Source organism: Rhinatrema bivittatum, chromosome 2 (genome assembly GCF_901001135.1).
Source record: "Rhinatrema bivittatum chromosome 2, aRhiBiv1.1, whole genome shotgun sequence".
NCBI classification, from domain to species: Eukaryota; Metazoa; Chordata; class Amphibia; order Gymnophiona; family Rhinatrematidae; genus Rhinatrema; species Rhinatrema bivittatum.
The window spans coordinates 658,922,276-658,949,566 of record NC_042616.1 but is presented as its reverse complement, the minus strand read 5'-3'; the positions used below and the strand labels follow the sequence as shown (position 1 = coordinate 658,949,566).

General features: G+C 46.4%; 1 protein-coding gene across 1 annotated transcript; it reads left to right on the top strand.

Annotated features, from left to right (window-relative positions):
• Nucleotides 1-1,254: 1,254 nt before the first annotated feature.
• TCF24 (transcription factor 24) lies at nucleotides 1,255-19,255 on the top strand. Its single transcript, XM_029592705.1, has 5 exons — nucleotides 1,255-1,534; nucleotides 2,041-2,169; nucleotides 6,035-6,504; nucleotides 17,748-17,884; nucleotides 18,332-19,255. Exons 3-4 carry the CDS (start codon nucleotides 6,061-6,063, stop codon nucleotides 17,859-17,861), a joined length of 558 nt encoding a protein of 185 aa, XP_029448565.1. The 5' UTR covers nucleotides 1,255-1,534; nucleotides 2,041-2,169; nucleotides 6,035-6,060; the 3' UTR covers nucleotides 17,862-17,884; nucleotides 18,332-19,255.
• The last annotated feature ends 8,036 nt before the right edge of the window (nucleotides 19,256-27,291 follow it).

Here is a 27,291-nt window from a genome sequence, read left to right as displayed (position 1 = left end):
GAGTATCCGTTTTCCTAACCTCCATACAGACATTTGTTTTCACGTTGCTGCTTTCAGTGGTTCCTCCTCTGATTTAATATTGCCACAATATTAACAGGCCGATACAGTACAGTGCGCTCCGGCGCAGTGCACTGTTAACCCACATTTGGACACGCGTTTTCGACACGCTAGCTTTACCCCTTATTCAGTAAGGGGTAATAGCGCGTCGAAAATGCGCATCCACCCACCCCACCCCCCCGAAACTAACAGTGCCTGCAACATGCAAATGCATGTTGATGGCCCTATCAGTTATTCCCGCGCGATTCACTAAGTAAAATGTGCAGCCAAGCCGCACATTTTACTTTCAGAAATTAGCGCCTACCCAAAGGTAGGTGTTAATTTCTCTCAGCACTGGGAAAGTGCACAGAAAAGCAGTAAAAACTGCTTTTCTGTTCACCCTCCAACTTAATATCATGGCGATATTAAGTCGGAGGCCCCAAAAGTTAAAAATAATCAAAAATTAAAAAAAAATAATCAAAAATAAAAAAAAATAAATTTTAAATCGGCCCGCGGTTTGTGGGTTGAAAACCAGATGCTCAATTTTGCCAGTGTCCGGTTTCCGAACCCGTGGCTGTCAGCGGATTTGAGAACTAACACCTGAAAAATTGAGCGTCAGCTGTCAAACTCGCTGACAGCTGCCGCTCCTGTCCAAAAAGAGGCGCTAGGCACACACGGGCCCTAATTTGAATAATTTTTTTTTCTGAATCGCGCACCTGTAAGGTGGAGGAACCACAGAAAAGCAATATTTTATGCTTTTTAGTTTAATTTTTGGGGATCCTCAAAACTTAAAGCCACCTTTGGGGCTGTCCTCAATTTTTGAAGTTGAAAATGAGCACATGGGGTGCATGGTTATTTTTTACATCTGGGGCAATAGCTTATAGCCTCATCATGCATTTCCATGTGATGAGTGCTGTTAGCTATGCCCTGGTTTAGACACAGGTTTTGGATGCGCTGATCCCCTTATTGCATCAGGGGTTATGGACAAATGTTCAACCACAGGTTAACCTGTGGGCCAGCCTGAGCACACAGTATTGCATCTGATGCGGGAGAAACGCTGGCTCAACTGCAAACTCAGCATGACCGCACCTTATTGCATTGGCCTCAATGTTTATTGGGGGGGGGGGGGGGGGGGAGGAGATAAACACTCCTCTTGCTGTCAGCCTTGGGACCGATTATGCGCAGTTACCCCTCCCGGTGATTAGTGATGTTGGAAAGTGGAAGGGGAGAATCACAGCTTCTCCAACTTAGCGCCGACGAGCATTGAGTCTGCACCCGAGACAGGAGCAGGGGGCTCTCATATTCCTCTACAGCAGGCGGAGAGCACAGCCAGAGCACAGAGAGTACAGACAACCCTGCACCGCATCAGCCATAGCGCGCACAACTCCAAGGCGCGCTCGGGACGGTCAGACAGCAGCGGCAGCAGAGGAGGCGACACTCCCGGGTCCCGAGCTGCGCACTGCCGAAGAGCCCGGCAGCTACCACCGCAAGAGAGCAGGTAAAAATCCCTGGGAGTCCCCAGTTCTACATACACCAACTGCCAGATACAGTTTGAAACCCCCTTTAATCGAACTCCTCTGCTTTAGTGGGCTGCATCCTTGTTTAAAAAAAAAGAAAGAAAGAAAAGGAAAACCTAATTGAATAACGCGGTTTCCGTTCATTAACTAGACATGTACTATCACGATGAAAGCCACTTTTCAGAGCAGGAAGACTGTGTAGATGCTGCTATAAATTGCACATTGATTGCGAACGACTTTGAGTGATAGGGGGCTAAACTTGTACTAATGGGCATGTTTGTATACTCACTACTAACTCTGAAATCAGCAGGTCTAGGATTGTCTTAGGGCATGGTTGCGGTATTTAGATAAATAAGTTTAACAGTGGATACAGAACCGCAATGCACTAAAGTGATTATATGAAAAATTTCTGAGCTCTTGGCAGAAAAAAAAAATAAACAGATTGGGTTGAAAAGCGGCTGCATCACCATTTCTCTCTCGTTCTTAGGATGAAAAGTGGAATTTAACCGGAGACGCCGGCAGTGAGCAGTCAGACAGGGAGCGCGAAGGGAAATACACATTTTGCACCCTCTCTCGGTTCCTGAACCTCTCTAACGGGACCCGCACTGCAAATCAGGTAATCAGGCAACTGCGCTGGAAAAAAACAACCAAAAAACCAATCTGAGTTATTAATAAACAATTCTCAAATCTCCTGGTTCTCTCTAAGGAGGGAGGCAAAAGCAAAGCCGCTTCCCGGATGCCCGGCGAAAGGCGCTGTCTCGGTTTAGTACTAAACGAGAGGTAAAAGTTTCGATTTTGAAACGGAAACATTTCACTCATTTCAACATAATAATAATAATTATTTTTTTTAAATCCTAGTTCACCTGTCCCTGTAAACTATGGCTTTCAGGGTTTATAAATTGTAAAAAGGTCATATAAAAAAATCGCTATCCCTGATGAAAAGATTTCAAGCTAAACTAAGATTAGGATACAAAAATTGTGCAAAGAAATGGAAAGACTTTTGATTTTTTTTTTTCAGATGTTTCTTGTTCATAAATCTTCCAGACAATTGTGAGTGTCCCGAGTATTAGGCAATAAAAAATGAAGCTGAAATCCTCTTCTCACTAACTCTTCTGGTTCCCCCTTCTTGTATCTTTGCTCACTCTCACTTTTTTTTCCCCCTTTCTCTTCCTACCTTTTAGGCTGTGGGATTGAGAGAACACAGAAATCCCCCTCTCTAGTAAAACGACGCTTTTTTTTTCAGGAGTTTAGAAGCACAGGTAAATAAATACCTGCCTGTGCTGGCTCTTGGCAGTCTATTTTCTGCCGCTAACGTCGAAGTGGAGAGAGAGAGATCCTGCATTTGTTCCGTAGAGGAGCTCCGACTCCGGATTCAAATCCAGAACCTTGCTCTTAATGCAGAACGCGTAGGGCAGAGTGAAAAACAAAATCGGAGAGACCCTTGTTAATAGAAGCAATTCGTGTAGGCCTCCTGAAAATCAGCTAAACTGTTTAAATCAGCGGATGCTTATACGGTAATCGAAAATTAGATTAAAAAAAATATCATAATTGCTCTGTTAAAATGTCTTGATAATCGTAACAAGCCAATGCAGCTTTAACTAGGGCTCCTGGACAAACCTTTGCGGGCACAGTAAGCATTTTTTGTGCTCATTATTTTATTTTATTTATTTATTTACGGATTTTTTATATACCGGGGCAGGTAAGTAACATCACCTCGGTTTACATTCAAACATTAATTCAGCATAGTGCTTTACAATATAACATTATAACTGAAAGAATACAAATCCATGTATAACTTTGTGTAATGAAAATAAATATCAGAATATGAGTGTCTGTGGGACTAAACTAGAACGCAAAAATTTTATGGCTGGATGTCTTCTGCGTGCACATTTTTTAACTCCCGCATCATTAGCATACCATTAGTTTGTGCATTAGCGAATACCCCATACCATTAGTTTGTGCATTAGCGAATACCCAGTTTTAACGCTCAGCTTTTTACACCTGCCCTGCAGCGCTACAGGTGCTAGTGCTATCCTGCCCTGTGTTGCACTATAGCGGAGAGCATTTCCAGTCCAGGGGTGAGAGAGAGGTCGATCTGGAGCTGGGGTTCGCTAGATGGGGCAAAGGAAGTTGTTGGGAAGCCGACAAAACTATCTGAATGTGGTCAGCTTTGGTAGGGCAACCCTGAAACTTTGGAAAAATAATGTGCGTCCAAACTGAAGTTTGTAAAATCAGAGTAATCTCCCTCTCCCGGAAAGCTGGGAGGTGGGAGAGGTAATCGCATTGCATTGTGTGGGGAAAATTTTCAAACTGTTAGAAATAGGGAAAGGAGGGCGCACATGACTCGCAGGCATTTTCTGAACTGAAAGGCTGCAGCGCCGCTTTCTGAAGATGACACCAGGGTTGCGCCCGGGTCGCATTTAGGCCTCGGCGCCCACTTCCGAAGGCACCAAAACACTGCGACTCCCCTGTTTGCTTTCTGATTTCGGGGTCTCCTGCTTCCCACCAGCGCTACCCTGGTGGGGAGCAGCGTTTGTAAGGGGCCCCTGTCAGGAGCAGATAACATTTTGTTTCTTTTTAGGGGGGGTGGGGGGAGGACGCATCTTGCTTCTGTTTACATAAACCTCCTTTCGGCGAACAAGTCGCTCGCTGACCCTCGACCAATCTGGGCCGAGAGCACGGGGTGGATGGGTAGGGCGCGTCCTCAGTCTCCTGCGGAGCCTGCGGCTGGAGGAAGGCGCGACTGGGGGCCAGGGGCCGCGGGGCCCCTCCCCAGCGGTCCTGCCTGTTTCTGCCCAGTGGAACCCATCGCTCGTCTCCGCAGGCCTCCCCCCCCCCTCACCAAGGACCTGGCTGTACCCGGGGGCACCCCCTCCCCCCCCCCCTGGCCAGGCTCACTTTCATTTCTCCCACTTCCTTTTGATGGAGGAGCGCACACAGTCCCCTCCACCCCCTCTTTCCAGGTTCAAACACCCTCTCGTGTAAGAGAAAAGCGTTTTCTGCCTTTCCAAGGAGGCTGCGCTTGCATTTTAGTCCTTGGATTTGTTTCCACGGAGTTCCCTTATGCAGGAGCCATGGGAGTTTCTGAAATTAGTGTCTAGGCTAAAACCGCACTGAGCGCTAATGAGAGAGTAACTTGTGGTGGCTGCTTTTGCTTTCTTCTTGGTGGGATCACTGGAGCATGGGAGGACCTAGGTTCAGGGCTCTGCCTTGTCAAGCTCCAGAGAGGGGGGGGGAGAGCCCTGGGGGATTTCTTATCAGGGTTGTGCGGAGCAATGAGGAACATTGGACGTGACTGAAAATCGAGATTCTCCGCCGAGGCTTTCTGGGCTGCCCTCCCGATCAGGCTCCTGCCCGGCTGCAAAGTCAGAGGCCCCAGGAAACAGCTTTTTCATACACAAGGTAAAATGGCATTTAAACGTCTGCTGGTTACGCAGGTAAATGCGCCCAGTGACAACCTGGGACGTGAGCGCAGCGCCTTTTATAAAACATAAGGTAGGCTCCTACATAAATGCACACCCTCAGCAGGCCTCTTGTCGACGCGACCAAGGCTACGCGCTTAAATCAGTCCTTGCCATATTCAAGCTGCTGAAAATCCATTTCCCCGCATACAACTGCCTGGCGCAGGTAAAAGAGGCCCGAGCCTTTGAAAATGTACTCTTCTGGCTACAGAGGGTTCAGCATATCCTGACCCCCAAAAACAGATCCGATTCTACTGAACACTTCTTCTGTAAACCCAGCCAGAAAAGGCTGTCCTCGGACCTGTATAGGAGCACAAAGAGAAGTCGCAGGGTGATAAGCGGGGTAAAAAAAAACAACAAATGTTTCATGTGCCTTTCCCCGGTCCCCATGTGCAATGCTGATCACACACATTTTTGGTGGGCAGCCGAGTGTACCAAGCTGTGGGCGGTCTTCCTTTTCTCGGGGGGGGGGGGGGGGGATGTTTTCTTGTCTGCCTTTCTTTTATGCCCTGTTGCATGCAGGGCACAGCTTCCCCGACTTGAATTGGCCAGGCCCTTGCTTCAGGGCTTCTCAAACCTGTCCTGGGGACTCCTCAGCCAGTCGGGTATTCAGGAGCACTGTGCAGGAGATGAGTGTGCCCACAGTGTGGGAGGGGGCAGGCTGGTGAGTGGAGCCCAGGAGGATGGGCACATTGGAGAGAGCGGAGGCGGCTCAGCCGCTTAAACTACTGCCCCTCTGCCCTGCTCCCCCAGGGTTTCAGTCCATGTCTAAAATGTAAGAAATCTCACCGTTTGTAGCACGGCCCTTGCCCACCTTCTGCCAAGGCCACTTGCCTTTTTGCTCGCTCATTTGACCTACCTAAACGTCACCTATTTAGGAGTGTCAGGTACTGGAGGGTACATACAGGGTAAGGGGGGGGGGGGGGGGGGGGAATGTCCGACCTGTGTAAAGTGCAGAAAACTCCTTCATGAATGCAGCAGACTTTTCCTCATTGTGTGCCCTTTGCTGGTTCTTCCTAGGCTGCCCGGGGCCCTGTAAAGCCGCCATGGTGGAAAAGGCGAAGTCTCAGCTGGATGGCGGCCGTCTACCCACCTTGGAGGAGACGCCCTGCAGCCCGAGCGCCCACTCCAGTGGCTCCCAGCTGGACCCTCTGTGCTCCCCAGGCCGCAGGACCAGCGATCCCGTCGCAGCCGCCTGCAGTCCTGGGCACCCGGAGCCTCCAGGAGGAAGGCCGGCGGCTGCCAACGCCGCCCGGGAGAGGAGCCGGGTGCAGACCCTGCGGCAGGCCTTCCTGGAGCTGCAGAAAACGCTGCCCTCCGTGCCGCCCGATACCAAGCTCTCCAAGCTGGACGTGCTCATCCTGGCCACCACCTACATCGCCCACCTCACCCGCAGCCTGCAGGAGGAGGGCGCCCCCAGGAGTGAGCCCGGCCCCGGCCCTGAAGTGCTGGGGGCCCTGCGGGGAGACGGGTACCTGCACCCGGTCAAGGTAAAACGGCGGAGCCTCTCCCTCTCTCTTTTCCTTTTGCTCTGTGCTTAGATCTAGGGAAGTTCTTCTTCGGTTTGAAATGTCACAGACTATGTCAAAATGACATTTTTAACAAAAAAAATAAAAACACAAAACCTCCACAAATGTTTTTTTTCTTTTACCATTTATACTGCCCTCTGCTTTCAAACCATGCGCACTAACAATGACCTATTTTAATTATTTCATGAAAATTAAACCAAAATGAAACAAACTATTTTGCCAGGCACTGCTTCTCACTCTGTGTCTGTTTGAATAGAGCGATGCACACCAGTACATTTTTTTTTCCAGATTTGGGCTAGATCTGTAAATTTTCTGGGAAGTCATTATTACACTTTCTCGCTTTTATGTAGATGAACCTATCCTGGAAATGTGTCTGCTGCATGTGAGGATGGCTCAGGAGATAATGTGCACCCAGAAAGGCAAAGTGAATGCAGAAGGGATTTTTTTTTTTTTTTTTTGCAAAGGCGAAAAGTGCAAAAATGGCGAGGAGGCGAGGCAAGAATGAGCCAGGCTGCTGCACAAACGCTGGTGCGGCGCTCTCTCACCTCACCAGGCTCCTGATCCTCTTCATGTTCCTCTCCCTCTCCCCCCTTTACCTTTCTTTCTTTTGCTTCATTGATTTTGTACCTGAATACAATCCGCTTTAAAGTGCCAGAAAGCGGAATATAAATCCCAAAAATAAAACTAGAACTATAGGAATCCATTTAATTCCTGGGACAGACTCCTGCTTGAAATATTGAAATGAATACTTTTTATCATCACAGTTAATGACCCTCTCTGTTTTTTGTTGTATTTGCATTTTGATATGCACAGTGCCAGCCTTAAGAGTTGCCATTAACAGAAGTGGGTGGAAGCAGACATGGGCTGTAGGCTCATCTCTTCCGTCTGTGGGCCTTGCTGATTCTGTTCTTTCCGGGATTTCACTTGGGCCTCTCTCTTACCATTCTGAGAAGACTCTTGGAACAGTCATCCAAGGCGGTGCTTCATCTCCCTCCTCCTCCCACTTTCTGCAGTCATCTTACTTCCACGAGGCCACCAGGCTCTTTCCCACTCTCCTCTTTGGCTATGTGCGCCCAGATCTTAATGCCCAGATTATTATTTATTTTTTTTTAACTCCCATTGCAGGATGCTAATACTATGCAAATGCACGGGGAGTTAAAAACAAAATGCGTGCAACTTTTAAAATGTGTGTTCTCTTCCTTCCCAAGGCCAGATCCCCACCAGCCCCTAACTGGCCTCCCACCTCTTAAAGTGTTTTGATACCGACTGGCATGAGCACACACTGTCTCCTCCTCCTCCTGGTCCACAGGGGTCGCCTCTGCCAATGCGTTGAGGATTACACTTTACATTTTTGAAAGACAGAATAATAGGGACACCCCTGTTTCCTGTTTGTATCATTTTATTTCTTAAGGAATATAAAGTATGGATGGTGGGGGGAAGCAATCCTGACAGTAATGACTGCGGCCATTTGTATTGAAATGCCTTGCAAAGCGAAGAAAGCGTGTGCAGCAGGATCTTGCTAATTCCTCGTTACTCCCTTTCAGCCCTCCGCTCTGAGCTCCGGTTCTCTGTACTTATCTGCCACCATTTACCTGGATAAAGCCCTAAAGAGCTGAAGCTTATGGAACTGCATGCGAGAGCCAGAGCCATGGGCTTTTCTGTCAGGGATGCCTTCCCCCACAGTATTTTGGACTTTTTTTTTCACCTTTTTGTTTAATGGTTTTAAGTGCCAGTGATGTAGTGCTGGAAACTTAACCCCTTGTCAGAGCTGGAGTTAAAGTTTTCATCAGGGAGTACAGCTTAATACCCTCATTTGTATGGGATTTCCATGCGAGGGTGCTAAGAGGCTTATAAGAACATAAGAACATGCCATACTGGGTCAGAGCAAGGGCCAATCCAGGCCATAAGAACCTGGCAAGTACCCAAAAAACTAAGTCTATCCCATGCTACTATTGCTAGTAATAGCAGTGACTATTGTCAACTTAATTAATAGCATGTAATGGACTTCTCCTCCAAGAACTTATCCAATCCTTTTTTAAACCCAGCTACACTAACTGCACTAACCACATCCCCTGGCAACAAATTCCAGAGTTTAATTGTGCGTTGAGTGAAAAAGAACTTTCTCCAATTAGTTTTAAATGTGCCCCATGCTAACTTCATGGAGTGCCCCCTAGTCTTTCTACTATCCGAAAGAGTAAATAACCGATTCACATTTACCCGTTCTAGACCTCTCATGATTTTAAACACCTCTATCATATCCCCCCTCAGTCGTCTCTTCTCCAAGCTGAAAAGTCCTAACCTCTTTAGTCTTTCCTCATAAGGGAGCTGTTCCATTCCCTTTATCATTTTGGTTGCCCTTCTCTGTACCTTCTCCATCGCAATTATATCTTTTTTGAGATGCGGCGACCAGAACTATACACAGTATTCAAGGTGCGGTCTCACCATGGAGCGATACAGAGACATTATGACATTTTCCGTTTTATTCACCATTCCCTTCCTAATAATTCCTAACATTCTGTTTGCTTTTTTGACTGCCGCAGCACACTGAACTGATGATTTCAATGTATTATCCACTATGACGCCTAGATCTCTCTCTTGGGTGGTAGCTCCTAATATCTGCAGCATGGGTTATTTTTCCCTGTATGCATCACCTTGCACCTATCCACATTAACTTTCATCTGCCATTTTGATGCCCAATTTTCCAGTCTCACAAGGTCTTCCTGCAATTTATCACAATCTGCTTGTGATTTAACTACTCTGAACATTTTGTATCATCTGCATTTAGAAACACGCATTTTCTGCATGCAAAACTACTCACTTCATTGGCAATAAGTTTTTTGTGCACAGAAAATGTGTGTTGTCGTGCAGGCAGAAAGATGCCTTGGGCTGAAAGCACCTTTCTGCACCACCATCCTGACTGTTTGGGGTTTATTTGCAAACTTAATTCTGCATTGATTACTTCTGTTTGTTCTCAAGTGCTCGCTGTTTTCTAGATCTTTTAGGTGAATTGACCAAAAATGCCCAAGATATATAATGATAATAACAGAATAACACTACTCAATGAAACAATGATCTTTCTGGGTAATGGTGGAATACAGAGAGGAAAAACTGCTCATTAGACAGGCAAGGCTTCCTCACCCACTAATCCTGTAACAATTAAAATTGCATTTTAAATTTCAAGATTTCACAACACCTTTCATGTATACAGCCAGGAATAAAACAAGTCTAAAGAGTGCACTCGCACTGATGTGCACATGTGGAATTGATATTCTTGATTCGCGCATGTCACAACCAGTAAGCGTGCGCTAATGCTACCGGAAGGCGGACAAATGAAACTCCTTAAAAAGAGGGGAAAAAACCCCAAACATTACCCAGAAAGTTTTCAGTCCTTAATATTAAATTCTTCTGTGCTCTCCAACTGTAAAATATCTGCTCATTCTGTTTGGCTGTTTGTCTCCTGATACAGACAAGCAGATGGACGAACATGATCTCTGCATAAGGCACCTTTGCTTTATTTTGTACAAAAATGATGAAAAGGTGAAAATATTTTAGCTCTGCAGTATCACGTGAAAAGTACAGAGGTAAACACTGCGGCAGACCATGCCACACAAATGCTTAATTGCATTTTTTAAATTGTATTTTTCCAGTGTACTACAATACATAAAGGGGTAGATTTTAAAAAGGTGCACGCGCTACCTGGCACGCTCACATGTACACCCGATTTTATAACTTGCATGCGCAGGTTATAAAATTAGGGGTCGGCGCGCGCAAGGGGGTGCACAATTGTGCCCCTTGCGCGTGCCGAGCCACGCTGCCTTCCCCGCTCCCTTCCCCCTAACCTGACATTCCCACCCCTTACTCTAACCCCCCCTGTCCTTTGTCTTACTTTTTGCGCGCGCTGGCAGGCTGCCGGTACACGATCCTCCGACACAGCAATGGCCGCTCTGTTGGAGGCCTCTGGCCCCGCCCCTGCCCCGCCCCTTTTGTAAAGCCCCGGGACTTACACGCATCCCGGGGCATTATGCGCGTCGCCGGGCCTTTTTAAAATAGGCCCGTCGCACGTAACCCTTTTAAAATCCGGCCCAAAATTTGGGACTGCCATCAAACAGAATCATTCCAACAAACCAAGGTAGGAAAACTAATATCACAGGCAAAATAGCAGTAATGTTTCTTGTATAGACCACTATTGGGGGAGCTCTTTAAAACATAATTAGCTACAAGAAAATGTTCCCTAACAATTATACAGACCTAATTCAAATCTATGGAATAGCTTTCCTTATCCTGGAGAAATTGTTTAAGTTGTTCAGAATCTAATAAAAATCAGTTCAGAACCAACCAATTTTCTAGGGCATTTACAAGCAAATCTAATTTGAAAGGTAGCACCCAAAGCTCAGATTCTATGCCTTTTCTGTGGAAATTGTTTTTGTCTAGACTGTGTCAATTTAGTTACATCAGGAAATGTACTCAGTCTTTTCCCCAAAAAAGAATTTCTCTTGAAGTCTAAAAAAAAAAAAAAAAAGTTTTAAAGTATGAACTTTGTCAGCCTCTAGGGCAGGGATGGCGAACTCCAGTCCTCCTGCCCCACAAACAGGCCAGGTTTCCAGGATATCCGCAATGAATATGCATGAGAAAGATTTGCATGCAAATCTGTCTCGTGCGTGTTCCTAGGAGAAACAGAAGAATTACATGAAACGTTGTGAAATTGCAAATTAAATTTCCAGTTTTATATTTAATGTTGGGATATAGGTGCAGTTTGACTGTTTTTTTTTGTTTTTTTTTTGTCGGGGTGGGGGGGGGGGAGAGAATGAAAGGTAGAAAGTTCAGATTGTTGGGGGAGGTGAATTTCCTCTTTCCAGCCCCTCACTCAGACTGAAATGGATAAGTAGGGAACACACACACACACTCGCTCACTCTTTACCCTTTCTCATCCCCCTCCCTAGCCCTGATCACAGCACCATCCTCCTCTCCAAATACCAGCTCTCTCTCCTTTGCCCCATCATCCCAATGCGCCCCCACCAGCCTCTAACTGGCTTCCCACCTCTTAAAGTGTTGATACCGACTGGCGTGAGCAGCACACTGTCTCCTCCTCCTCCTGGTCCATACGGGTCATTTCTGCCAATGCGCTGAGGATTACGCTTACATTTTTGAAAGACAGAATAATAGGGACACCCCTGTTTCCTGTTTGTATAATTTTATTAAGGAATATAAAATCTGAATATGTTACTTTTTATTATAAACATATTTTAACATCACAAATCTATTAATTTGGACCATACGTGCTACTTGTTCAGATCAGTTCTGAAAACCAGATCCATTTGCAAGGCTTAAATTATTCATCTCATTTTTCTCTATTTTGTTCCTATTAATGTGCATGCAAAACTCTCTCTTCCATCCTGGAGAGCAAAAAACAGTTTCAGGAATCAAACTTGGGTTTCCGTTATGTGTTTCTGCTGGACTTTTGGGGCTAAACCCAACAGGAACAACTTTTACCTTAGTTGGCAGATCCAAGCTAATATACTTATTGCAAAATATAAAACCACAATGTTTGGAATTCAGCCACCAATGAAAATTCTTCCAAACGGAAGTTCATCTCTATTATCGTGTCCATATTCTCTCTAACCATGGACCAGATGTACTAAAGGGTTTCCCCCCATTCTGTGTTTGTGGGAAAATGCTGAGTACATTTTGCTTGATATGTTTGGAAACTACTTGCCATACGTATATTCTATAAAGATTATTTGAATACAGGAGTTGTATTAATAACCACCTATTCCACCTCTTTCCTGAACTTACTCATGGCAGTAGACAAATTCGGTCACACGGTAGGAGACTTACCAGTGGAGCTCAGAGACTGCAGTATTTAAACAATAAAACATTAATTTCTCTAAGAATGCTAAAGGGTAGAGACAAGCCAGCGGTGAGAGCGATCACCTTTTCACAGCTTTGAGACAGCTACCCTCACCCGGGGGGAGGGGGGTTCAGGAGTGTTGATTTACAGAAATGCCCAAGAATTTCACAACTAAAACATTTCCAAGCACAATATTAAGGAAAAATAAATAAACTTGCTGGATGATCACAATGTCATGTTTGTTCTAGCGAAAGCAAAGCCTGCTTGTGCAGAATTTTCAGTACTAATAATTATGTTGCCTTTAAAAAATTGCTCTACGTCGACAGGGCCTCAGAGTGGTGTACGGTTCTGTGATTAGGAGTCAAGAACGGCCTGGTACATGGAGGGGCAGGCAAATCAGGGAAATTCTCAAAGGCCAAACTTTCTCCTGGTGTTTAAGCACTGGATTACAAATCCTTCAGACTGTGAGGTGCTTCTATGCATTTGAAGGTAGATTTTCAGAGCCCGGCGTGCGCAAAAACCGGGAGATCTGTGCGTGGGCGGGCTGAGTGCATTTTGAAAATGGCCCGGCCATGCCTGTATCTCCTGATACATGCGGAAGTGCCGGGCTCTGTGAAAGGGGCGAGCTGGGGGCAGGGCAGGGGATGGCTGGGACAGCGCCATTAGGCACACTCCCGGGGAAGCGTGCACCAGCAGCTGGCCGGCGCGCAGAGCTTTCTTCGTCTCTTCAGATGAAGTAAGTTCTAAAACAAAATTTATAAAGGTAGGAAGAGGGGTTTTAGGGGTCGAGGAGGAGAGGGGAAAAAGGAGGAAGAGTAGGTAGGGGGGTAGGAAAGTTCCCTCCCAGTCCGTTTGTTAATTGGAGCGGACTGGGAGGGAACTAGGAATGGCCCGATCGCGTTGTCACAGGTATTTTATTTTTTTTTAAATCACCCCCTTTTTCATGCATGGATCGCGACCTGCCCGCACTTGCGAGCGCTGTGCCTGGCGATGCGCGCATGTTAAAAAATCGGCCTGTCCGTGTGTGTGCACCGGGAACCGCGCACGCATGGACGTGCTTGGCTTTTAAAACCTACCTCTTTGTAAAACAGAGTAACATTTCCTCTGATATCTGTTTTCCTCATTCTGTTGTGCAATTCTTACAGGAGAAATGTTTCTGTTCTTCTAGTCATTTTTCGAGTGAGCTGTTCGCATAAAGCCAGTTCACACCAGCAAAATGTCTGACATAAGATTATTCGCCATCTTGAGTAAATAACCATAATCATATGAGAAAGCTGGGCAAAGTAAAATAGAAAACCTGCCTCCTCCCTCCCAAGGCTCTCCCTGCTTGCCAGCAGATAATAGATTTGCATGTGCAGGACTCGTGTACAGGACGTTTGTGTAGAGATGAGGTTGCTCTGGCTGTAATACGCACACATCTGTACCTTTCAGCTTTTATATGGTGCTCTGCCCGAGGCACCTTACAAGCAGTGGTGAAGATACTTACAATGAAGTCCAGAGAAATGGGGCCCCTAGGCTAAGGTGAAGGATGCTAAAGGATTCAGGAGTCGTGGTGGGCGAGGTGAAAGGGGTGAGCCTTTAACTCAGAGCAGGCAGCAGGAGGGCCGGTGGCTCCGTGCTGGGCAGTGCCATTTGGAGGGCCCGGGTTTCAGTTCCACACCGGGATCTCTGCTGTCTGGCCCAGTCAGGGCTGGGAATGCCGGGTAAGCCACTGGGGCCCCATTAACGGGTTTCCAGAAGGAGCCACAGCTTGTGTCTCCTTGTGAGGACCCTTCTGAGCTGGGGGGGGGCAGGGCATATAAAATAAAGGGGGTGGGGGGGGGAGGGTAACACCGGGTAGTTGCATTGAAGCTGGAGGCCTAAATAACCCAGAGGGCATTAATGGCGAACCCGTATGGCTTCCAGATCTCTCCCGTTAATGACCATTGCTATTCCCCACAGCCTGAACATCCTGAGAGAACTGTCTTCGGAGGCACAGAGAGAGCACAGTCGCGTGCATGAGGTTCTGCTTCCAGACAGAGGTAGTCTAGGATGGCAGAGGACTGGGAAGGCCCTTGTTCTGTACCCAGCTCCGTTCCGGCTGCAGTGCCAGAGACCCCAGTTGATCTCTGGCATCATTCTTCACTTCTTCGCCACTGAGGACCCTCTGTGCTTCTCACTTACTTACTTTCTTGAATTCTATTATTTTTGCCTCCACTTCCATAGGAAGAATTGGCACGTTTCTTTTTTTTTTTGACCTGGCAGTTCTCCTCTTGCTCCTTTATACTTTCAACTCAGTCCGAACGAGGGTTGGGTTGTGGCAAGATAAAACCAATAATCTTCCTTCACAAGCACACAGGGATTGTTCCTCTATTGTATATCCCCTCTCAACATAGCTAGTCTGGTTATTGCAGTGATATTTGGGCTAGGGGCTAATTACCAGGGCTCTGCTGGAGCCCTGCAGTCACAGGACCTGCGTCTAGCCACTGGGTATCACCTTGAAGCAGTGGTCATACTCCGTCCCCCCCCCCCCAGGCTGAAAGCAGTGCTTCCACAGCAGCCCCATCCTCAGCCAACCCAGGGAGCAGAAGACCTGCTTCAGGGATTGAGCTTGGGATCTTCTGCAGAGCAGCGCCATCACCGAGCTGCCAGGCCAGCCCTGGCACACAATCAGGCCGGAGCAAAACCATTGCACTGGCCACAGCGCATGGCTCAACACACGCCTGGAAGCGCGTCCATAACCCCCGACGCAAAACAGGAGTTCGTGCATTCAACCAAGCGCGTAACTGATAGTGCTCATCACATGTAAATTCATGTTGATGAGGTTATTAGCTATTTCCCCCTATGCAAAAAAAAAAAAAAAAAGTGCACACGATATGCACATTTTTTCTCTCAAAAATTAATGCCTGCCCCAGAAAGGGCGTTAATTCTTCAGGAGCCCAAAAGGTTTACAGCAGCTTTTTAAAAAAAAAAAATTTTCTTTTTTTTAAGAGTTCTTTTTCAATTCCTCCGACTCAATATCAGGCTAGGAAAAGGCACTCTCAATTAATGGACGCTTGTAAAATTGAGCGTCCATTTCCGTAACCCGCTGGCAGCCACCTCTCCTAATGGCCCAATGCCGAGGAGGCACTAGGGATATAAAATGTTCCCTAATGCCTCCTCCTTTTTACCCTGCCAGCCAATTTAAATATTAAATCGGGCACCTGGGAGAGAAGGATTGCAGCAATCTCCCTCTCCCAGGTTAAGAGAGTGGGGGCTCAGTCATGAGCACCTATTTAACGCGTGCCGATATTACATTGCCTTGAATGTTTTTTGGGGGGGGGGGGGGGTAAATGCACAATTTTATTAGTGTGTATACCAGTTTGAAGTTTACAAGTGTACGTATCCGACACAGATACCTCAACCGCCATGATCGGTAGTGCTGCTCCAACAGTCTCTACTTTGCTCACTTTTGTAAAGAGGTTGGTTAGAGCTGGCAATGTCAATTTGAGCAGAGGAGGCTCTGCCCCTCCTATGATATGGTTAATAAAACATGGTTTTTTTTTTTGGTGTTTAGCTTGCTCCACACTTTATCAGAGCAGTATGATGTGCTGGCCCTTCCATATGATTTGTTTTATAAGGTGGATTCATCATCCCTGTCGATGCATACACTTCACAGCCAATGATCACACTCCCTCCCTTCCCAACATAGGACTTTGTGGCGAGGGATTGTGATAAGTTTATGCATAGTCCAGTTATTTAAATTGCTCTCTTCGGGCACGAATCGGGAAGCAGAGGCTGCTCTGCCATGATTACTAGAATCTGCTGGGAAACTCTTAGAACAGCACAATGCATTATTTTCATATGCCATCCAAATAATCCAGCATAATCTCAGTTGTCTCAAATTCCTAATTGGGAAAGAAGCCATGCCACGGGCATGAAAGTGCACAGGCGGTACAGGTTTTTATTGCTTGAAATGTTTACCATTACAAATTCATTTTGTATCACATATCATAAAAGAAGAACTTGTTTAGAATTTCTGAAACCTTGGAAAGCTGCTACTTAGCGTCTGTTATGCAATGTATTTATTTAAAATTATTTTGTTGATCGCCCACGCCAAGAGATTGTGGCGATTTACATAATAATACATACTTGGTCTTCTCTTAAAATGCTGATATACAGTAAAAATAGACTTTCCAAGTGCTGTTGGCTCCAATAAACAGTGACCAGTAAAAAGGAAGAAATTAATACTACATATTAACTGCACTGTAAAGTTTACATTGTAATTATCCTAAGAGTATGGGAGCATCTTTTTATTGGACTAAATGAAGGGGGAATGTAATAGAGGTCTATAAAATTATGAGAGAACTAGAACGAGTACATTTGAATCTTTATTTCCTTTTTCAGATAATAAAAGGACTAGGGGCCACTCCATGAAGTTAGCAAATCAGAGAAAATTGTTTTTCACTCCATGCACAGTTAAGCTCTCAAATTCATTGCCAGAGGATGTGATTAGTGCAGTTAGCATAGCTGGGATTAAAAAAGGTGTGGACAAGCTCCTGGAGGAGAAGTCCATAAACTGCTCTTAATCAAGTTGATTTAGGGAATGGCCTCTGCTATTACTGGCATCAGTAGCATGGGATCTATTCAGCGTTTGAGTACTTGCCAGTTACTTATATCCTGGATTGGCCACTGTTGGAAACAGGATGCTGGCCTTGATGGACCCTCAGTCTGACCCATTATGGTAACTTTTTATGTTCTTATGACTTAGCTATGGATTTTATAGAAACTTATCTTTAGAAAGAACATACTTTTATACCTATATTTTCTTTTTCATAGATTTTGTTAGCACAGTGCATTAACCTTCCAATATTAATCCTGTGGTTTATTTTTCAGTTTATGAAGTGTGACCATGTTTACATTGTTGGTTTATATACAGGAAGTCAATATTTATGCCCATGAAAACGTCAGTGTTCCAAAAGGTCACGTTGGGTCACATCATATTTAAAATGTTGAGAGAGAACGAGGAATCGATGTTGGATATTGTGGAATGTCTTGTTAAGAGATGAAGTTTTCATACTGCTACACATATTGGAATTGTTCTTCTGAAGCAAGGGCAGATCCTTTTTTCAACAGCTCGCAGAGTCTGCATGTACCTTGTGCACAGAGTCACTTTACTGAGTATTTCCAAAGTGAATTTCCACCCACAAGTTCGCTATATAGAATTTGCTAGTAACTCTGTGTGTGTGTGTGTGTGTCAAAGCTGTTCTGCTATCCTAGCATATTCCAGCTATATTTAAAGTGTTGAATTAATGTATATTTGAGAATTGCTAGCACCTACAAAGCTCCGCCCACAACCACTAACTCTCAGCACCTCGTTTGGTTATTGTCTTTATAGAAGTGGCCGATGCGATCCAGGCTGTACATTGGGGCTACAGGACAGTTCCTAAATCAGTCAGAGCAGCCAGAAGACCCCGACCAAGGAGAAACATCTACAAAGTCACAATCCTGAAGTCTGTCTCCCTCAAAGAAAAAGTGCAGGAAACACTTTTTATATTTATTATATTAGCTGTATTATATTAAAGTTAGAAGTTGCTGAAATAGCTGTTTGTGGGAGATGGTTGGGTGGGTGGGGGGGGGGGGGGGGGAATGGCAGTGGTTACCCAAGTCAACATAGCCCTGTAATATAGAAATGTGATTCTGAATTAAACTTCAGTTCTAGGGACAACCCTTCGGCTGCTTCGACAAATAGCGGGGTGGTGATGATCAGAACTGGCCAGTCAGATTGCCCAGTAGAGGGCTTAATCTCTTAAAAGTCCTCAAAAAGTCAGTTATTTAATGCTGAAGAGTCACCTAAAGACTCGATTTTTCCAAGGTCCCACTCAATTCAAACATTTTCAAAGTACAAAAAATGTTTGAGGTGGGCCCTGAAGTGATGTAATCATTTTATGTACAAGCAAAAAAATATCTCTCTATTCTTAGTGACGCCAGAGCAAAAGGGGACTGAATCTGCTCTCATGTTCAGAAAAGACTTTGGCATCTACAATCCAAAAACAGCGAGCTGAGATAGAACTGCCAAAGGAAGATGGTAAAATTTGGAGGAATGAATGGTGCAGGGATACTGCGCTGTACCTGAAAGAGACTGCTCCTTTCAGTAACTGGGAGAACTCCATTTGCATAAGCACCCATTAATGTATCTTCCTGAAATAATTCCAAAATGTTTTCTTTTCAGGTTTTGATTGTATGTTCATTGTAAAGTAAAAGTTGTCTATCAAAATATATATTTAAAAATCTACTTTTAGGCTATTAAGTGTAGCAATAATATATGTTTGTACACGTGTAAGTATTGTTATGTGACATTCAGAGCTAGTAAAACATGTTTTTGGGCTTTGTGTCAGTCCGAGACTTCAATGGCAACTTGTTTAGACAGCAGCAGGAATAAGTGAGTTTTCTTAGTGCTTCATAGACTTAGGTGGGTTTAAGAGGCCGGGTTGGTTATGCATGTCCAGTGCATAACATGTGCAAAACTAAATGCATGAAAGAATAGTCAAACGATCCATCATGGACAGTGTCAGACCCAGGACGTTGATCCCGTTTCCTAGCCTAGCACTGAGCTAGGCATGCCACTGCAAACATATTAAGAAACCACAGGGCAGATGTATTACTTCTAGACTATGTGTAAGCAAACAGCAAATGAGATCATTATAGGTACTTGTTTCAGTTTAGTAGCAGGGTAGAATCAGTCCTTAGGTTTTCTTTATACATCCTCTGCTTTTGTTCATATTAACACCATGGTCATTTGTCTTTGGTTTATATAGAGGATGTGCACGGCTGTATTACTTATAGACTAAATGTAAGCAAACAGCAAAAGAGATCTTTATAGTGACTTGCAGTCAATATGTTTGTACCCTGCATATTCAGTCTGCTGCTGTTGTGAAATAAAAGCCATCACAAGGATTGAAGCAAAGCAGTGATGTTTTAAGATCAAGTGGAGCCAGGATGAAAGTAGGTAAATTTAGTGCAGAGGTGCAAACCTATTTTACAGATCGATCCAGTAAAGTGTGCTCCGTCGGAGCGCACTGTCACCCTGCTCTGGACGCGTGTTTTCCCTTACCCCTTATTCAGTAAGGGGAGGAAAACACGCGGCCCACCCGCGGCACCTAATAGGGCCCTCAACATGCAAATGCATGTTGAGGGCCCTATTAGGTATTCCCGAGCGATCTAGTAAGTAAAATGTGCAGCCAAGCCGCACATTTTACTCTAAGAAATTAGCGCCGCCCAAAGGTCGGCGCTAATTTCTTCCGGTGCCAGGGAAGTGCACAGAAAAGCAGTAAAAACTGCTTTTCTGTGCACCCTCCGACTTAATATCATAGCGATATTAAGTCGGAGGTCCCCAAAAGTAAAAAAAAGTAAAAAAAAAAAAAAAAAAAGTTTTGAATTCGGCCCGCGGCTGTCGGGCCGAAAACCGGACGCTCAATTTTGCCGGCGTCCGGTTTCCGAGCCCGTGGCTGTCAGCGGGCTCGAGAACCGACGCCGGCAAAATTGAGCGTCGGCTGTCAAACCCGCTGACAGCCGCCGCTCCAGGCCAAAAGGAGGCGCTAGGGACGCGCTAGTGTCCCTAGCGCCTCCTTTTCCTCGTTTGCACCGCGTCACCTAATTTAAATACTGGATCGCTCGCACCGGCGAGGGGCCGGTGCGCGTGCCGGGAGAGCGGGCGTTAGTCCGCTCTCCCACGGACTTTACTGGATCGGGCTGAAAGTGAAAGAACAAACCCTACGTGTAGCACTCAGGCCTATCCTGTAAAGTGCGGCCGCGTTTACCCTGCTCCTAAGCCGTTTTTAACTTCGTTTTCCGCCGCGTTAGCCCTTCCTGCGATCCCGAATCCCCTTTAACCTACTCCTACCGCGGCCTAAATTCCCTGGGCAACCCCTTCCGCCCGCGGCATGCATATTGCATGCAAACGAGCGAATTAGCGCGATATTGCATGCAAACGAGCGAATTAGCTATTCACCTAGCATCCCGTAACCCGTGCCCCGACTAACGCTACCTTTCCCTGCCGTTTTGTCGCGCGTTTAACCTGCAAACTTACCGCCTACCCTGACCCAGGCGGTAGAGGCATGGGTAAGGGTAGGTGGAAAGCTTTCCCCCAGCCCCCGCTCACCTGCCCCCGCCGCGATCATGGGTGCCGGTCTCCATGGCAGCCCCAGGCCTCTCCCCTGCTCCCGAAGCCAAAAAAAAAAAAAAAGCGAAAAAAACGTTGCAGCCCCCCTCCGATGTCCGGACTGGGGCTGCCACGGAGACTGCAACGGCAAAGCGACTTGTCAGTGTCCCCCCTCCTCTCGGAGCAGGGCGCGAAAAGCCGCCTTGCTCTGGGAGGAGGGGGGGACACTGACAGCGACGAAGCTTTCCCCCAGCCCGGACACCGGCGAAGCCAGAAGACAGCGGCGGAGAAACGGCGAAGCGACTTTTCAGTGTCTCCCCTCCTCTCGGAGCAGGGCGCGAAAAGCCGCCTTGCTCCGAGAGGAGGGGGGACACTGACAGCGGCGAAGCAACTTACTTTTCTGAAGCCATCATCAGCAACACATGCGATCGTAGCTCCTCCCGATGAAGACAAAGATGGCCGCCTGCACGGGGAAAGCGTGCAATTGGCCGCTGAAGACGTGACGTCACGACATCACGTCTTCATTGAAATGACAGATACCAGCGTGGCGTGAAGCCTTAGGCCCGCGCACCCAGGATCCTGTATAGGCGCTCTATCCAGTATCCTGGTTGCGCGGGCCTAAGGCTTTTCGGACGCGGCTTTCATTTACATATAATTAGGCTTCAGGATCGAGCGGTAGGTGAGCTGCACTGTGCGGGCGGTAACCGCGGGTGCCGTAGGCACTAACGCAGCTCTTCCTACCGCTCGGTACTGGATCACCCTGATTATGAGGGAAAGGAGCGATACATGAAAGGGAGAAAACACATGCATGTATAGATTATTATTATTAATAATGAGTGCAGAGCAGCTGTACACATAATAGATATCCCCCCCCCTGCAGGTTTTAATCTAGTCAAGATGGACAGACAAGACCCACAATACAAATAAGAGGCTTTGAGTATAAACTGTATAGAATTAAGGCAGTAGGATAAAGCCGAGGATGTTAACGGAATATCATCAGATATGATATTGTAGTCTAGTGCTGGGGCAGTAAAGGTAATCTAGAACACATTTATGAATAAATATACAGACCAAGATGAGAACCTTAAACTAGATGGGGAGGGAAAGGCAAGACCTATGGAGGGGATGAGAGGAACGAAGGGAAGGCACTAGATTTGATGGGAGAGGGACTATGTGGAAGAGGAGAAGGGGGAAATAAGAAGGATGAAGGGAAGGCAAAGAAAAGTCTGGGAAAGAGGAACATGTAGACTGAAAGCGTGGCGTCGCGGGGCGAGGGAAGGGATAGGGCAGGAAGTGGTGCGATGAAAGAGAAACATGTAGACTGAAAGCATGGCGTCGAGGGGCGAGGGAAGAGATGGCAGGAAGTGGGCTGATGAAAGAGGAACATGTAGACTGAAAGCGTTAGGTTGAGGGGCGAGGGAAGGGATAGGGCAGGAAGTGGGCTGATGAAAGAGGAATATGTAAACTGAAAGCGTGGCAGCGAGGGGAGAGGGAAGAGATATGGCAGGAAGTGGTCCGATGAAAGAGAAACATGTAGACTGAAAGCGTGGCAGCGAGGGGCGAGGGAAGAGATATGGCAGGAAGTGGTCCGATGAAAGAGAAACATGTAGACTGAAAGTGTGGCGTCGAGGGGCGAGGGAAGAGATATGGCAGGAAGTGGGCCGATGAAAGAGGAACATGTAGACTGAAAGCGTGGCGTCGAGGGGCGAGGGGATAGGGCAGGAAGTGGGCCGATGAAAGAGGAACATGTAGACTGAAAGCGTGGCATCGAGGGGCGAGGGAAGGGATAGGGCAGGAAGTGGGCCGATGAAAGAGGAACATGTAGACTGAAAGCGTGGCAGCGAGGGGAGAGGGAAGGGATAGGGCAGGAAGTGGGCTGATGAAAGAGGAACATGTAGACTGAAAGCATGGCAGCGAGGGGCGAGGGAAGGGATAGGGCAGGAAGTGGGTTGATGAAAGAGGAACATGTAGACTGAAAGCGTGGCGGCGAGGGAAGGGATAGGGCAGGAAGTGGGCTGATGAAAGAGGAACATGTAGACTGAAAGCGTGGCAGCGAGGGGAGAGAGAAGGGATAGGGCAGGAAGTGGGCTGAAGAAAGAGGAACATGTAGACTGAAAGCGTGGCGGCGAGGGAAGGGATAGGGCAGGAAGTGGGCTGATGAAAGAGGAACATGTAGACTGAAAGCGTGGCGTCGAGGGGCGAGGGAAGAGATATGGCAGGAAGTGGGCTGATGAAAGAGGAACATGTAGACTGAAAGAGTGGCGTCGAGGGGCGAGGGAAGAGATATGGCAGGAAGTGGGCCGATGAAAGAGGAACATGTAGACTGAAAGCGTGGCGTCGAGGGGCGAGGGGATAGGGCAGGAAGTGGGCCGATGAAAGAGGAACATGTAGACTGAAAGCGTGGCAGCGAGGGGAGAGGGAAGGGATAGGGCAGGAAGTGGGCTGATGAAAGAGGAACATGTAGACTGAAAGCGTGGCAGCGAGGGGCGAGGGAAGGGATAGGGCAGGAAGTGGGCTGATGAAAGAGGAACATGTAGACTGAAAGCGTGGCGGCGAGGGAAGGGATAGGGCAGGAAGTGGGCTGATGAAAGAGGAACATGTAGACTGAAAGCGTGGCAGCGAGGGGAGAGGGAAGGGATAGGGCAGGAAGTGGGCTGAAGAAAGAGGAACATGTAGACTGAAAGCGTGGCAGCGAGGGGCGAGGGAAGGGATAGGGCAGGAAGTGGGCTGATGAAAGAGGAACATGTAGACTGAAAGTGAGGGGCGAGGGAAGGGATAGGGCAGGAAGTGGGCTGATGAAAGAGGAACATGTAGACTGAAAGCGTGGCGGCGAGGGAAGGGATAGGGCAGGAAGTGGGCTGATGAAAGAGGAACATGTAGACTGAAAGCGTGGCGCCGAGGGGCGAGGGAAGGGATAGGGCAGGAAGTGGGCTGATGAAAGAGGAACATGTAGACTGAAAGTGAGGGGCGAGGGAAGGGATAGGGCAGGAAGTGGGCTGATGAAAGAGGAACATGTAGACTGAAAGCGTGGCATCGAGGGGCGAGGGAAGGGATAGGGCAGGAAGTGGGCTGATGAAAGAGGAACATGTAGACTGAAAGCGTGGCAGCGAGGGGAGAGGGAAGGGATATGGCAGGAAGAGGGCTGAAGAAAGAGGAACATGTAGACTGAAAGCGTGGCATCGAGGGGCGAGGGAAGGGATAGGGCAGGAAGTGGGCCGATGAAAGAGGAACATGTAGACTGAAAGCGTGGCATCGAGGGGCGAGGGAAGGGATAGGGCAGGAAGTGGGCTGATGAAAGAGGAACATGTAGACTGAAAGCGTGGCAGCGAGGGGAGAGGGAAGGGATATGGCAGGAAGAGGGCTGAAGAAAGAGGAACATGTAGACTGAAAGCGTGGCAGCAAGGGGCGAGGGAAGGGATATGGCAGGAAGTGGGCTGATGAAAGAGGAACATGTAGCCTGAAAGCGTGGCGTCGCAGGGCGAGGGAAGGGATAGGGCAGGAAGTGGAGGCAGCATTCTAGGTGAGAACTGCTGTCGAAGGTAAACAGACAAAGTTACACGGGAGAGAGTATTCCTAGATGGCGTGCACCTCTGACGGCATCTTTGCAAAGGCTCAAACTCTCCTCTAACACATTATTTGAGTTTTATGCCAGTTTACCTTAACGTAATGGGTGAGCACATCAGTACCGCTTTATCCATGTGGCTATCATTTCACAGTGGCCGACTTCTCATAGTTCTGTGCCAGCTGTAGCTCAGTCAATAGGCCTGACTGCTAGACACAAACCAACACACTTCCCAAAGAGATATCGATACGTGCAGTGTTAATTTTGCTCAACACAGCTATGCCTGTAAGAAAAAGAGCGCAGCCGTTCCCAGGTGTAATCCATGTAACAGGACCCACTAGTATTCTAGGGCATATGTGATCTTGCCACAAAAGCATTGCTTTGGTCACTAATAAAATGAGTTTTGTGGTTTCTGCCTCATAACCACCTCCTCCCTTTCTAGTGGATGGCTGTCTCTTTATTAAAAGCACAGTAGCACAGAATGTGATGCGCTGTGGGTTATTTGCCACTTTCTGCTCAGAAGAGAGCAGAGATAGTGCCAAGTCTGGACAGAGGTGCTGTGTGTGAACACTGTCAGCTCAGCAATTTCCATCTCAAGCTTGAAGCCTCATCTACCAAATCTGCTTTTCAGGATATTTAGAATGAATATGCAAGAGCTATATCTGTATACATTGGCAACCTACGCTGTGCGAGTAGATTCATGTATATTCAATACGGATGACCTGAAACCTGCACCTCTTGGGTGGGACTCTAGGAGCAAGTTGAAACACAAAAATGGTCTTTAAAAAAATGCATAGTGTGTGTGTGAATTTGTACGCATGAGCTGATTCCAGCTCTGTGCCTCTGCGGAGCTCAGCCTGACAGTTATCGGGTATTGTGTGAGACTGAAGGGAGGACGCTGCATCACAAATTCATGGCAAAAAGCAGAACATCAAATGCCAATGCATAAAATATCAAACTGTCCAATTTAAGACGAGACTGTGTCAAGCAAACTCCCTAAACCTGTAGACTAAGTTCTGTCAAACCTCCAGACAAGCTTTCAGGTGGTGCCACATTTCCCTTTTTCTGTCTCAAAGTTTCAAAGGTGAAGCAGAGATGTAAGAATGGTTACAAACCTAAAAAAATAAATGTTTTTGTGTGGCTAGCAAGCAAGAATGACTGGCGAGGAGAGAGAGAGGCAGAAACCTTATAGTTACGTGCAGCAGGAGTGGGGCTTGCGGTGATGCTGGTTAAGGGCCTGAGCCGGCCCCTCTGAAGGGTTATAAGCCAGGTCAGCCGCCTGCGGCAGTTGTGCTCCTATATGCAGTGGAAAGCATCTGGTTAAATGTTCTGCTGAATATACCCGGAGAGAGTCCAAATTAGCTGCATAGCTTTAGGACTGTTCTTTGGCACAACCCAACTTTCCAGAATGCGCTGAACATTGGCATTGTCCAGCTAATTTATTTGGAAAATTCAGCCCCATACTGGAGCACCTCCAATTTATCCAGGTACATTTTATCCAGCTAAAAACTTAACTGGATACATCAGCAGCGGTCAGCACAGGAAGACGTTTGAATCCCGCAATGTGCCCAGACAAACCCCTATGAATATAGACCTCTATAGTCTTATGTTACTATGTTTTAAAACAGCCACTGCTCCAAAACCAAAATTTTCCAATTGTAAGGGATAACAGTGTTCATTTTCGGCAGCATTCTTAACAAATCAATGCATGAGGCAGTTGCTCTGTAAGCCTCAGGCATCTGGCTCTACCTCCTATACAGTGAAGTTAGCCATTCTGCGTTGGGAATATAAAAGCAGTGGAGAGATTGGAGCATCTTTCCCTACAGTGCAGTCTTCTCGATTTGTTTTCCCTTGGCACCACCTGATTTTTAAAGGTTAAAACATTTGAATGTTACAGTACTTACATCTTGGGTATGACAATGAGACAAGCACAATAGGATAGCTTCCTATATACTGACACACACATGGTGGCAGGGCTCCCCCAGCCAGGCGGGTTTTCGGGATTATTCACCATGAACATGCATGGGATACATTTGCTTATTATGACTCTCAAGTGCATGCAAATTTATCTCATGCATATTTATTTTGGATATCCTGAAAACCCGACTGGCCCTGGGATTCCCTGCATTTGCAGAGGCAATTCGTACATGTATGAGGGATGTGTGTACCTCAGGGTTTCCCAAACCTTGTCCTGGGAACCCCACAGCCAGTCAGGTTTTCAGGATATCCACCAATGATATGCATGACATAATTTGCATATCACGAAGGCTCAGCATATGTAAATGGTAAGGCCTATTCAGTCAATAAGCCGTACCATTTAGGCACAAGACCTTTGTTAATGGAACAAGAGATTATCATTTTCTCAAATGTGTATGAGATCTCTGTCACATTTTTGCTACATTCTTAAAAAAAAAAAAATGTCAACTGCAAATATTTACAGATAAGAGAATAGTTTGATGTGGAAAAATATTCCTAATAATTGAACTGAATAAACTTCCCCTCAAAATAATTGCCCTACTTTAAAATTCCTGCCACGTGGAAAAATGTTTGCAGTGAAAAATGGGAAATCAGATTATTCAAGAGAAGGGTTAATGGAGAAGGAAATGAGGTGAGCTTCAAACTTCCTGCTATCTGTATTATTTTATTCTTCGCTGCCTTTATAATTGATTGCATATTTTTGTTTATATTGCTGCTTTATTGTTATTTTAATGTTATTACACATTATTATTGCTTGATGTCCAAATAAATATCTGCAGATTGGGCATAATCCCCGAGTGGTCCCCTATTCAATTTATATGGAATTTATTTGAGATCTATAGAATCTCTGGAAAGTCTTTACACAATAAAGCTACTTTTTTTCCATGCCAATCCAGTGCTTATCCAGATTGTTCTAACACCAATTAATTATATTTTTCACATATATAGCATATTCATAGACTTTGAAATCCAGAAGGTCTCAATAGAGTAGACAAGCAAAGCTGATGTCCGATCATGGAGATAGTCAATAGCGTAGTCGGACGAAGTGAAGATAGGCTGTATCATAGGCAATGCAGAGGTCTGGGTCTGGAAATAGGCTATAGCGTGGTCCCTGGAAGAAGATCAATTGGACAATCGAACCTCCAAAGAGGCGGAAGAAGGTTTGCTTTTTGCTTGGAAAACACATCTTCGAAATCGGCGTAAGGAGCGGTTATACCAGAGGAGGTGACAGCCAAAGGAACC

What these genes read in the sequence shown, in the direction of transcription:
- TCF24 (XM_029592705.1), top strand. Translation starts at nt 6,061, where the DNA reads ATGGTGGAAAAGGCGAAGTCTCAGCTGGATGGCGGCCGTCTACCCACC. An exon ending in GGTACCTGCACCCGGTCAAG is followed by an intron (nt 6,505 to 17,747) that starts GTAAAACGGCGG and finishes TTGTCTTTATAG; the next exon opens with AAGTGGCCGATGCGATCCAG.